This window comes from Sipha flava, unplaced genomic scaffold (genome assembly GCF_003268045.1).
Source record: "Sipha flava isolate LNK unplaced genomic scaffold, YSA_version1 108_pilon_pilon, whole genome shotgun sequence".
Lineage (NCBI taxonomy): Eukaryota > Metazoa > Arthropoda > Insecta > Hemiptera > Aphididae > Sipha > Sipha flava.
In genome coordinates, this window is record NW_020271725.1 from 877,752 (window position 1) to 892,859 (window position 15,108).

A 15,108-nucleotide genomic window follows, 5' to 3' on the forward strand; every position below is an offset into this window, starting at 1 on the left:
AGGATAATTAATGAAATTATAACAAATGCCGAGATAAACGGGCCAAAAGCGCCACAGTAATATAAAAAAAATAAAAGTAATAACAGAAATGATAAATCTAAAAATAACAATAAAATCACATATGCTCCAAACGCGTTGTAATAATATAACAAGACAAATCATATAAAAATAAATATAATATTTTTAACAAATATAACGGAAAATACCTTGGACGGTTTGGCGTTCGAGTGATTATGCCCACGCGAACGTGTTCACACGTGCGACGAACGCCACAACCGGCAGAAGAATCGGTTGATCAGTGGCGTCAGTCTCGATTTACAATAGATGGCTTCTACGCGCACGACGATAATCGAAAGAAAATTTCGCGGACACGGATCAGCTACGGTTCGAACAGTCGTCACAGACACGAAGTTGTCCCCGGATATGGCGACTCCACCGTGCTATGCCGCAACCACAAAAACATACGGCACGGGAAAAACGGCGAGACGGACGTTCGTGGAGAAAGTGTCGGCGGAAAAAAGTCCCGGCAGTAATGGCGACCGCGGACCGGTGATAATCGTACCGCGATAATGCGCCGATCGAAAATTCTCGAGCATCACACGCCGACATCGTTATCGGGTGCTCCGGTTAACACGAAATGAGGTAATTTTAACGGCAACGTGACACTTGTGCGAACGATCTCATTTTCTAATTCGAATTACTATATAAATCGCGCAAAACAAATTTATCCGTAACGTCCAACGCACTTGTGTGGGAACAGTAAAAACGAAATATGTTTAAATGTTTATGCGTCGTGCAAGGAGGTTGTGATATGAGTATACGATTTAACCGAAAGATTATGTTTTATACGGACCGTGGTATACATTTAAGTTTCTGGTTGTCTGGCCAGCGCTCTTGGAAATTTCCAATTTACTACACGGAGTGATAGGAATTTCCACTTCCCTCCTCACTTTTTGGGATTTCCACTTTACCACCTGCCACTATGGGATTCCCATATAACCACCTGCTGGACGGATAATGTGACATTCTAACGATTCGACTGTGGTCAAAAACCAAACTTTCGGTACAGGTGTGACAAAAATGTTATGCCTAAGGAGTCTTTAATTTTGATTACCGTATACCTTTGTGTTTATCATTTCGATTTCTATGTTTTTATAGCACTTACGAATGTAACGAGAACTTTAAATGGCCGATGAAATTATCTTTTGGGATGTAAGTAATTCAATAGCAGACAATCCTATAAGTAAAGGAGCAGGTTTTGGAATTTAGTTGAAGATTGAATGCTCTGCAAACATTTTCAACGCCTATAATAATACACAAAAACAGTAAGATAATGATATTTATATTGAAATAATAATCTTAAAAGATTTTTCCGATCTCGTCAAACACTTCCGGTTTCTCTTAAAGTATCAATTATGTACCGTCACCATAATAACACACCTTCACGAAAACAAATAAATTGATCTTGTGTCATTGTTATTGATACACCTAAGTTATTTTGAGTATTATAATTTTTATTAAAAGTAAGACTTTTAAGTTTATTATAATAAACATTAATAATTATTAATGTTTTATCATATGTAAAAATTTACATTCCAACAGTCGTGGACATTTAACACAAAAGATTTTAATTGATTTTTATTTGAAACGTAATATAATATACTGTATAAAATGGTTAAAAGAGAATTAACATGGTTTATTTGATAAGAAAAAATAAATAACCAGCTATTTTTATAGATAGGTATACATGAGACTCATTTCTATTGGTATTTATATTAAGTGGGCTATAATAATATCCAGTTTCCTGGTAGGGAAAAATGGACCCAGTATATGCTTGGTTAAAACGAATCATGAATTCACTAAGAGTACATGTCTTACGAGTACAATTTGGAATAACGTGTAGTAGCTATTGAAGATCAAAGAAAGACTTGAAAATTGACATCCCCAATAATTAAGAAAAAATGTCATGTCAAATTCGAAATCGTCGCCTACAAATGCTCAAAGAGAGAACAGATGTATGAATTAATAGTACACTGAAGCAGTGGTGGATCAAAAATTTAATTTTGGGGGGGGGTCCATACTACAGAGCGCAAATTTAAATTTTTTTTAGTAATTAACAAATAGGTGCATACAAATAGACAATAATTTTAATTGTGTATATTTTTATTTGTTAAAAATTATATTTAAATTAAAATAATATTGTAAGAAATGTATAACGATAAAGAAAATTGTAATCTCTTAGGATTAGATTTTGAAAACATATCTAATACTTCTTCGGCTTTACATCGATTTGTTTATGGATATCAAGCAAAGCTAATCCATTTAAACGGTTTTCCCTCATTGTTGTTTTTAAATATGTTTTTATTTGTTTTAGCGTTGAGAAAAACCGCTCTCTTGTCGATATTGTTATAGGTTATTTGTCATAATTAGAAAAGTTGACGAATGTTTGGAAATTCTCATATCATTTCAGCATTATATTATTATTATATCATTTATATCATCATTTTGAACGAAACAATATAAAAGATAAAATTTTAAAGATTAAAATAAAAACTGAATTAAATTAATAAAACCTAACTTTTGCTAATGGAGAGGTCGAGGCCCTTCGGCAACCCCTTAAATCCACCAAACTAAAGGCAATTTATAATGTTTTTTATAGCCGCCAAGAAGAACTTGGCGATATATTTTATAAAATAATATTTTTATTAATATTTAAAAAATCAATTACTAGTCATTACAATAAATATTATAACACTGTATAGTAATTATTGACTACATATACATCGAAATCAGCTGAAATATATTCCTAAAAAGCAGTAAAAATCAAATTAGCAGTCTCCTAATTTGAATAACACGAAGAAAATTGAAAAATTTAACAAATTTAACATGATCAATAATATAAATATATATGAATACAATATTACTACTGACATTAAATATATACATTTATCTAAACGAGTGTAAACTAAACGTTTTAATCGAGATTAATTTTCTTTTTATCTACTACGTTGAAATATCATACCTGCATCTCTTTAATTGCAATTCAAATGCTCTCAGCATTTTTATATTCTCCTTAGGTACATTCCGGTTTTCGCTCTATATATCAGCAATTGAACCCGTGGTTATACGTCAATGATAAATAATTAAATTTTCATAGCAATACGATTATATGAGAAAGTATATGTACCAATTAGGTCGTAGTTCGTAAAATGTACGTGTATCATTGCCATAGTTCACCAACATCACCACCATATATAAAATTATATTTATGCATATTATTTAATGCAGTAAAATACAACGCACGCAACATAGTCGCATATGTTTTCGTGGAAAAATTGCGTTTTCTTTCACGAATTTGGTATTATTTTTATTTTATATCGCACACGAGCTTAGGATGCGTGTCCATAACATTATACTATTATAAAAAAATAAAAAACGAAAAGCCAAAAAATAAATAAAAACAGTTATTACATAGGTAGTATAATATGCGTATATTATATTATATTATGCGGTGTGGCCATTCGGCATTGGAAAGATAGAACAATCGCCCGGTCTAGTGGATGAAATCAGGTTTTAAATTTTTTTTTTCTGTTTCTGCTTCATAAATATATTTCTCGTATACGCATGACAATATATCGATGTCTATTTATCTATTAATATAGTATAAGCGAACATTTTTTTAAAGTAGAGAACACTAATGAAATGCTATGATCCGATCGAGGAAGGGATATTTAAAATATAGCTAAAAATTAATTTCATATGATTTATTTTCAGTCGAAATAATACAGTTGAAAAATAAATTTAGAACAACAAAAATGAGAAACAATTGATGCAGTAAATTACAGCACTGTGGCTAACCGGAACGGGTATTTCAAAATGTAAAAGCAATGATAAATTATCGTATTTGAAAACAATTCTGAGCAGACCTCGATTAACTACTAGTAAATAAATATAATATTATATAAATTATGCTTTGGACTTTAAAGTGCTCGTGAAAACTGTATCATTATGTTTCATACTATAATTTTTTATTTAAATAATGAGTCTCCATAAACATTATATTACTATGTTTATCAATATAATTACAAAGTAACTTTACCGTTATCTCAGAAGAAAGAAATAATATTAGACGTAAAAGTAAAATGACAAGAAATAAAAGCTCGTAGGAAAATTATAAATGTACATTTTTTATTTTAGTAAATTTTAGTTTAATAATGTATTCAAAAAATACTTTTTTCGTTCATTAGTTATCATAACAACATTACAATTTAGTAAACACTAAAATTCAGTTGCATTAATCGGAAAATATTGAAATCTGAACGATAAATATGAAATTAATTTACCGTTGACATGAAGGAAAAAGGTCGACATGAAAGAACAATTATTTTATTGAAAAATAACGTATCGCATGCTTAATTGAGTTCTATACGGTCCATCTAAAATAATTGACGTTCTGTATTTTAAAATTCTACCTGTACATGTACGCATATTTTCCTACGGTATACAAACTAAAACCTTTTTTTATTTATTACAAGTATATAACATTTATGGTCAAATTATTTTCTTAAAAATAGTAAGCATCACTACAAATTATGAAAACAGCAATGAAACAAGAAGGTCCTTTTGATGTGTAACGTCTAATGGGGCGTCAGCCTTACTGTTGGCGAGGTGATCCACCCTCTCCCTCACTACGCTATCAATTTGCATGCTGTAGGCTGTATTTTCAGCAAAGGGAAGTAAATAAAAATAATGTCTTAGATGCATGGGGCAAAACCCATTCAACTAATATATTTTCAAAAAATTCAATAAAATTAAAAATTACGTGGTTAACGGTATGAACCACATTGTTGCACGTTAACCACCGCCCATGATTTCAGAGGTTATACCACGACATCGCATTGAAAATGCCGTGCATAACATTAGAATCACACTTTTATTCATTTATAAAGTTGTATTACACTTATGTATCAGTTTTTAAATTTTTTTTAGATCCTCGGTTGCCTTTTTCGATATTAAGCACTTTTTTTATCTAATATTACTTACTATAGATATTAATTGGTACGTGATAAATAATAAATTAACAAAAATCAAATACGCAGTTATTATTAAGTGTCCGTTTAGTGCATAACGCAAGATAAATTTAATCAAACAAATCGTCCAAATGAGTAAAATGAGTTTTATACATCTAACTTCTACTCTTTAAATTGTTCAATACAAATAAAAATTTGATTTTAAATAATACTACTAATAATAATAGTAATAAAAATATTATTATTTAGGAGTTATTGCTTCGTAATAAAGAAATTAAAAGTGAATTACTTATGAGCTTGGTTCAAAAAAAAAATAATCTTTCAAAAGTTTGTTTTCCGCGAGGAACTCCTAATGATTCATTAAAAATTTGATTAGTAAGATTAATTAGTGAAAGCTAATTCAACTGACCAACTGAACCCTTGGTATTTATTTTGATTCGAAATTCAATATTTATGCGCAAATACGTTAATCTATTGAGACCCTGTACAAAGTTTTAAATTGAGAAGTTTTTGGAACCAAACTGCAGATTAAATCGAAGAAGATTTAAAACTGCGATTCGAAACCAATTAACCAGTAAACGTTGTAATCCATGACAGAAAAAACAACTGTTTACAGTTTTCAATATTATTGTTATGTGTAATTTCGAGTTTAATGCAAACAATCACAACTACGTGTCGAGGCGGATTTTTTTTTTACCGACTGTTGACCATAGCGTACGTACGCAGGGCCGTAGTAAAGGGGAGGGGCTAGAAGAGCCTAAGCCCCGGGTGCGATTCCTGGGAAGGCGCAAAAATTTGCAATATAATTGTTACTTATAAGTAAAAGCAATATTATGTATTTATGTAATTACTTATATAATTTATAAATATTATTATGTATATTTTTATTTTAATAAGTTATTGATTTAAATAAAATTAAATAACGCTTACATAATTATAATAAAAATCATTATTTATATTATATCTATACAAAAAGTGTTCAGTTTTTTTGTGAGTTTTTTTTATAAATTAAAACACTTGAGGGGGGCGTATTTTGAAATTTCACCCCGGGTGAAATATTCGGTTGCTAAGGCTCTGTACGTGCACGTATTGCGTTCTAAGACCTAGAGTTTCAAAAAAAAAAAAAAATAAGTGTCATCGCACTCACAGTTGTAGTAGAGAAAAACGCCACACGTGATGCAGAACATGGTGGCCAGCAGGGCGCTGATCGTGGCCAGCGTCGTGGTCCGGCACCAGAACGACCGTCGGTGCCGGCGGTACGGGTCGGTTCCGACAGCACCGGCCAAGTCGCCGCCACCACCGCCGCCACCACCGCACATCCGCGTCGTGTCGTACGACTGCTGCATATGGTACTGCTGCTGATGCTGCTGCTGCTGCTGCTGCTGCTGCTGCGGTTGCTGCTGCGGTTGTTGCTGTTCACCGACACACCGTCCGTTGGCCGTGTCCGCGATGACGATACCACCGCCACCGCCGCCGCAGACGCCACTTCCGTTCGCGTGGCTCCGTATGCACGAGCCGTCCGGTTTCGAGAGCACCACCACCTGGTGGTACAGATCGGTGTCGTCACCGTGCACGTAAACGTCACCGCCGCAACCGCCGTTACCGTAGACGCCGTACGCGGCCATCGTACTCGACCCGTGTACACCGTGTCCGCGAGATCGTGTATTACTGCACCGCTGACTGTGCCTGTTCGAATGACATAATAAATCTGATTGTAAAAAAAAATTAAAACAAATAAATGCTCTTCTTCGCTGCGCAAGATAAAAAAAAAAAAATGTAAAATCTTTACAGAACCAATCCGACAACTCGTAAGAAAAATGTTCAACATCACTGCTAAATATAATATTAACGGGGGAAAAAATTTAACTCATAAAGAAAATCGAAAAAAAAAAAGGAACACAATCGGTGCTTTTGTAAATCAAGTATTCAAGTAAATAACTACTGAACTCTAAACTCATTGGGGGCGTATTCCTTTTTATCCCCATGGTTCTTCCTCGTTTAATAGAGAGGTGCGTTTAATAATTATAATATAATTAAAACTTTTAGTCTTAACAGAGTATCTTAAATTATTTGAACGTGAAAAAAATACCCGTATAATATACATCAGCTTACGAAGTGTATGTGTTACGGACTAAGTAGGAAACCCGGGTATTGTGACACAATGCCCGGGCACTGTACGCAATGTTTGAATATTTTGCGCGATGTAAAAAAATAACGTGTCAACACATTGAATTTTTCTATAAACGGTCATTGTACGATGTGTATCCGGACCAGTTTCAAGTGAACAATGTGAAATTAATGAACTCTGCACGTTTATATCGAATAACGAATATACGTAACTATACCTATATTTGTATATTTCATTCGATTGATACCATGACTTTTGATATAAATTTCTTATTGTACATAATGTAACCGATGACGGTGGCTAAAAAGTAAAAACTTATGATATAAATAATAATTCACGATGTGCGAAAAAGTGTTTATCCAACCTAGTAAAATATCACCTGTAAAAATATCTTTAGGAGAAACGACAAGAAAATATTCTAACATAGGTGGCCAAGGGTTGTGATTAGAGTTAAGATGTTAATGACTTTTGCATTTTTTTTCCTTTGATTCTATACAAGGCTATGTTAGCTAAACATTTTTTCCATTCTCCCTTGATGCAGAATATTATAATTTTATTTTGCATTTTTTATTTTTTTCATTTTTAGGTATTTTTAGCTATGAATGAATTATATTGTTTTTTAACGTTTTCAAAAAAATTAAGTCATATTTTCATCTTTTAAGTCATTTTTTGTAGTTTTTGTACATTTTTTTCAAATTTTATATTTGAGAACAAGTGTTAATAATTTTATATAATGCTTAAAATGTAAATGTATACCTACTATTGTTTATTAATATTATAATTCATAGTTCATATTTTAAATTACTATTACACCAATTATCACACCCATATCTTTAATAAAAATTATTATTTATAAATACATTTTTTTCACGTATTTAATTAGTTTTTATATAATTTTTAAGGTATTTTTTTAAAGTTTTTTAAGGCATTTTTGTGTGTTTTTTATGTTATTAGTATATTAAATTTATCATATGTATTTATCATAACAAATGTACTTGCAATACATTATGTAAGACTAACTGGTGTAAGTTAAAAAAATCTAATCGACTTTGTAACTCAAAGTACCAAAATAGTGATGTATGTAATAATAAATAATAAATAATGTTATTCTATGTACCTAACATTACGTTTTAGTAGGTAATTGTATAACTTATTTATATTTTATTAATATTCAAAGTGTATATTTTAAGTTTTTTCTATTTTATTTTTGTTTATTAAAATATCTAATTGGATATTATATTTAATTTTAGTATTTTCAATATTTACCCTACACCTAATTGGGCACTATATAAAATGCCCAAATAATGTAAAATTAGACATAATTTGTACCAGAAAATCGGGCATAGAATAAACTGAACTTTCTAATTTGCCTGTACATATTGCCTAAACATATTTAAGTAATAAGAGGTAGGAATATATTTATTTTTATGTGCCAAACTACGGAAACGCATTACATTTAATATAAAACGTATTTACTACTAAAGAAAGTTCAATAAACGTTTGTCTATCATTAAAATGTACTAGCAAAAAAATATCTATATATTAACCAAACATCAAAACAATAATCAATGTACGGCAAAAAAGAACGATCTAAACGTGTATATATCAAAACACAAATTTCATTATGACTCGTTGTTATTATTATTATTAATAATACGCTATATATCCAATGCCTATTGTCGGTAAACTGGATTAAGAACGATTCCAGGAACGATTTCAAAGAGATAATGACGATGAAAATGAAAATTAATATGCAAACATGATATTCATATGTAACCGAGGAGGATTAACAGCCGTCGGATGTATAATAATTAATTTTAATTATTACCGTTCGTCAATTTTGTTTCAGTGCATGTACATGGAGTACGCGTATTATAAAATATATTTAACGTTGTATATACGTCCAACGCGCACAACGATACAATTTATGTAATTGACGGGATATTAAAGACAAAGGAAAATAAAGCAAAAACACGTTCCGGATATCGTTTTTCTTTCGGAAACGGACAAGGTGGAACTTGTTTTATATTATCACTTCTATGAGAAGGTTAGCGTTGTGTGTGTATTCAGGTCGAAGTGGTTGTCCGAGGACGAAAAAAGAAACAAAAGTTTCCCGTTTTTCTCACTACCCGACGGAAATAGCTACTTCTTTGGTGGCATTTCCTTGATGGATAACCCTTTTATACACACTATCTCTTTTCCTTTTTCAAACAGAAAATGAGCAATCTGAATTTATTACCCAATAAGTGTGGATCCATTTTAATGTATATACTATTACATGCAATTTAAAAGTTATACTTAAATAATTTCCTTAGAAACAGTATACAGTACCAACATAATATTTGTATATTTTGAGTATATTTCTTTAATACACATAACAAGCATATTAAATTATAGTTTAGCTATTGTTAAAATACGTATTGACTGTATTAAGTTGGCCATTGTTTAAAAGAAATAAAATAAATATTTTCAACGTATCTATTTAACAGAAACTAATTAGTTATTTATAAACGCTTTATTTTTTACCAATAGCATAGTATTTAAAAATCCCTATCAAAAACTTGGCTTCTATTTATTTTATTCAAAAATGTAATAATGGATAGAAAGTATAGCTTATGGATGAAAAATAATAATTATTTTTTTAATATTTTTTGTAGTAAATTATAGTATAACATTATCGTTGAAAAATATAAGGAAAGTTACAGATATTTTAACACTGTAAAATAATAAACAGTGTTAAAATAAAGCAAAAAGATTTGAAAATTCAAAAAAGAAATTCAAAATTGTTATTGAAAGGTTCTAAATTTAATTTTACCAATTAATAATTGTATAATAAAAAAATGGAGAATTTTTTCGTATATAATTCCGATATTGATTATAAATATTAAACAACAAAAAGTAAAGTTTTATTTTTTAAGTAATCATTTAGGTTTAATTCAACATAATTCAAAAAAGTATTCAACTAAATCACAAGTTATATATATACTCGAGAATAGTTCGAGTCATCATTGAATATTTTTACAGTAAATTTCTCAATTTAAATTTACTTAAATATTTATTTTATCGTCTAAAAACGTATCACATTTTTTTCAACACTAACATTGTTTATAAACTATTATAATGATATATTGAAATAGACATTGGTGGTATTTTGTCTTAAATAATTATTACCATCTGTCTGAATGGATGATAAGTAATTTAAATAATGAATTTCACTAATTTATTATTATAACATTTTTAAAATGTATCATTATAATAACCCTGATACTTATATATGATATAATATTTATCAAAAGTATATTTCAATATTATTTACGTTCAAGTTCATGATTATGATGATTCAAATTGGAGATATGCCATTATGAAGAAAAATTTGAAATCTTGCCAATATGGTAATCAATTGAAATTATATATATATATATATATATAAGCTAATAACTAATTATTACTTATATGTTTGTATTAAACTAAAATAAAATGAATATCCAGAAGAATGTAATAATTTATTTATAAAATGTTGTATGCTGTATGAATTTATAAATAATTTTATAAACATATATAAATTATGTCGAGTGATTATAAGTTACAAACCATGTGTGCTTAATTGCTTTAAAGAAGTTTGTAAATTTAAATAATTTAACTGCTTTCAATTTGTTTGAATAGTGTGTGTTAACTTGGAAATATGAGTCATTGATTTAGGTGTATACAAACAATATATAGAAATAATTAAAGTTTATTAGATTTAAAACTATAAATTTCAAAAATTATGCATAAACTTTTGCACGTAGAATTTTCTAGGTATGTTAGATTACTAAATCATAAGGGTTATTAAGACCACCATGACCTTGAAAATATAAATATATGTTAGAAATTAAAAGTGTTATTCAAAATAAATAATTTAAGAAATTAAAATTTTAATTCAAAATAAATAGTTCACTCTTATAAGTGCAATACACTAATACATAGTAATTTTACTAGTCGGACATCAATAACAATTACTATAGTTGGATGCATAAAATAATAAGATTTTTCATTTCAAAATTGTATTATTTTATGCACATACAGACAAACAAACACATTTACATACAAACAAATTTTTTTCTTATCTATTTCCCAAAATTAATTACTGACAACACAATATTGTTTATATTATAAGTATATATTTATCTTTTTGTGGTTGTTAATTTAGCTGCAGTTATCTTTACCATTCTTTCAAATTGTAGTTACTTCAGACCAAAATACATTTACCTTACTTTATCTTAAATCTTTTTTGTCTATACTTAATTAATACATTGCTTATTCTATCTGACCTTTACTTCAGCTCCAAAAATTTTTGTATAATTATCTCTTCTTCTTTAAATTATTTTACAGATTTATTTATTTGCCCTGATTTTTCACAGTTAATTTGTTATTTTTTTGGTTAAGGGGATCCTGAATATTCTATGGTAATATCTTATTTCAAAAACAACCAATTTGTTCATCAAACTATACAAAGAAATGAATACAAATTATTCATCCATACTATATTCGTAGTAAAACAACTCGTAACGATTATAAAACTATGTGTAATATGTATTATATTTCCCTTGAATAATAAAATACCATAAAATTCTGAATATTTTGTATAGTTTGAGATAAGTTGTTTTTCCAAGTAAAGATAATTTACCGAAAACCGATATTTGAATGAATGAGTATTAATGATATATACAAATACATTTCAGATATTTTGATGAAGAGTATTGATATTAAATATTATTCGTTGATTGAGAGAAAAATAGTTTTTTTTATATTTTACCCTACATATTAACATTATAAGCCTATGAAATCTTAAAGTAAATCAATATTTTATTACAGATATTGGAAGTAATATTATAAATGATATGTCAAAGATATAAGGTGGTATATTAAAAAAATAATAATTATGCAACATTATATACATACATTATATGTATAACAATAATATTGATTTATTATTAAATAATTCATAATGAAGAATATTATATACTATCAGTGCATTATTCAAAAACACTATTGTACCAAATTGTATAAGACTACCTATGTATAAAACATACATGGATCAAACAAATTATATGAACTTTTTCATGAATACTCGTAAATAAATAAATACAATAAACAGATATACATTCATTGAATGATACTATTGTTGAATACACCAACAGTTGTTTGTTGGCAATCCTACTGTAAATTTGGAATAACATCCACATGTATAATATTTCGTAAGACTTTGTGTGTGGTCTACAAATGACAAGACTAATGGAGCTTATTTAGTGATTGGGCATTTTCAATTCTAAGTTATTGTGTTCAAAATAGTAAGACGAATGGATGACAGTAAGACAAAACATTTCACAAAACTTGTTGAATTGTTTCATTAGCGAACAAAACCCCACCATTATAACGGGACACCACTCAAAGGTTGCAATGAATATCAGTGTTACAAATGTTTTCAGATAAACAAACGGCACGTGATACTTAAAATATTATATTTTAAGATATTTCTCCATTATACGACTGTCATATTTTAAAGACGGGGATGAATCTCATAAAATAAATGTACATATTGTTTTTTTTATCGTAATTCCTCTTTATATTTAAAATAATAGTTCATTAAAAAAGACTTCAACTTACATTTAATTTACTATTTAAATTATACATAAAATATTTTTTATTAAGTTAATATACGTCATGCTTTATGTATTCTAGTGTCTTCATGTATAAAATATATTTTAGACAAATTGGTTAACTACTTATTCAAAATGATCTATATTCTTTATTAAATTTCAAATAACTCTAAATTGTTGAATTTTTATTAATTAGTGTTTTTTGGGTCAGTTAAAATTTGTATTTTATTACTATAATTACTGCTTTTACTGTTTTTACTACAAAATTATCAAATTTCATAAAGGCCACCCATAAATTTCAGTGCTGTAGCTCAGCAAAATATGAAAATTTCATGGTTAAAATCCTATAACCAATTAAAATATTAAAAATATGTTACATTTAGGTAATCAAAATTTAAATTATTTAATGCTTTTTATCAACGAATTAAGCTTAGGTACTTCTATCTTTTATAAATACAATTAAACGAATTCATTATAATTTTTATAATTTATCTAATCGGTTCAATTTCTTTTTTCATACTAAAATTCACTGCGTTATTAAACATTTAAGAAAAATACATTTATTAGAATTTAGAATTTTAACTATATTTATTAGTGGACCGATATAATTTAATTATAAAAGTAAAAAAAGAACATAACGGAAACTCATTTTACACGTCTGGACTGAAACCCGTATTATTTTGTTGCTATTAATTTTAAAGTATTATAATAGATAAAAAAAAAATTTAAATAAGCTATTTATTTTTTATCAAAATTAATAGTGACTAAAATTTTTAAATTATATGAAATTAATTTTTAATTTTAATTTTAAGTCCAAAACTAAAAATCAATAAATTTTATCAAAACAAACACAAGAAAACTATGAATAAATATATTTTACCTTATTTCAAAGTAGATTATTAAAAGTATGATTAAAAATGTTGTAAATAATTTTGTTTGATGCAACCTTTATGCAGATATGCATATTTTATTCGATTACATTACATATTATCGAGAAAATTGTTGTTAAATTTGTAAGTTATATAGCCATGAAATAAAATAAAAAACACAAATTTTCCTTACTTTTCCATAGTAAGACACCTATTAAAGTAAAAAAAAAAAAAAAAACCTTTTAATTGGACTATTAAAGTTTTAGAATAATAGCATTTCATACCTGATGGATAAATTAAACATGAGTATTTCGCAGTACCTAGTGAAGCCATGATTTATTTATAATTTTTGCAAAATTTTGACAAACTACAGAGAAAATAGCCAACAATTATTGTTGTCTGCCTTAGAGCTATTTGCATATTTTAAGACTTACAACAAAATTCTTACTAAAATTAAATCAATTGAACTCTATATTAATTTAAGAATAAAAAAAATTATCTAATTTTTGAAAAATTTACTTACAAAAATTAAAATAATTTAACTATTATATATATATATATATATATATATATATTATATCTAGAAAAAAAAACATAAGAAGGATTTACAAATAAGATCTACAAAAGTTATCTTCTTTATGTTTCAAGAATTATTTGTTAAAAACGGTATCACTGTATCAAGTGTTGATCAATATTTTATATTTATTTATTATACTCATGCTGCACGTGACTTATTTTATTTTGGCAAGTAAATAATAACAATGATAGCAACAAACAGTTACCATTTACTAACTACATTGTACATTGTTTTGCAAGTGTATGAATGAATATTTATTTTGCTGTACTTCAAGCCAACAGATTGTTTTAATCAGAGACACTTTCATTGATTACTTATGAGCATTAAAATGTACAACAATCCTTATTTTTTTTTAATCACACAACTTTAACCTCCTTTTGTAGCTTATCGTTACGAATAAAAATAAAAACCAAAAGCATAAAAAACAAAACTGAAATAAAAAACCAATTTCAAGTCAACTTGTATGCCCTACATGGTTAATGCATAAATCAGGATGACTACACTAATAATTAATATCGGAGACCGACCACAAAACTTAAATATTCACTATGTACATATAGCTTCACAGAATTTCACTTTATGTATTATACAAATTAAAAATGTATTTCAGTCATATCCTTTATATGGTTTATTTAAAATTTCTCTCCGTGCAATCGAAAAAACAATTCACACATACTTGAACTAAACCGAATACTCAAAAATAATTAAATAGATTAAAATCAGTAGTTTTTTTTTTTTACCAATGAACCTTTTTAAAAAGTTTGTAACACAAATAATCAAATATTAAACAGGTGCCCAACTTGTTAATTTATATGCAATAAATTATAATACTCATATATATATATATATATATAATAATTAAGCT

General features: G+C 27.8%; 1 protein-coding gene across 1 annotated transcript in view; it reads right to left on the bottom strand.

Annotated features, from left to right (window-relative positions):
- The window catches only part of LOC112686270 (agrin-like), a 216,703-nt gene that overhangs the window by 195,860 nt on the left and 5,735 nt on the right, over positions 1 to 15,108 (bottom strand). The window contains exon 2 of the mRNA XM_025558477.1: positions 6,178 to 6,716. Within this exon, the coding sequence (XP_025414262.1) occupies positions 6,178 to 6,655 (478 nt within the window). The 5' untranslated portion in view covers positions 6,656 to 6,716. The remainder of the gene's footprint in view (positions 1 to 6,177; positions 6,717 to 15,108) is intronic.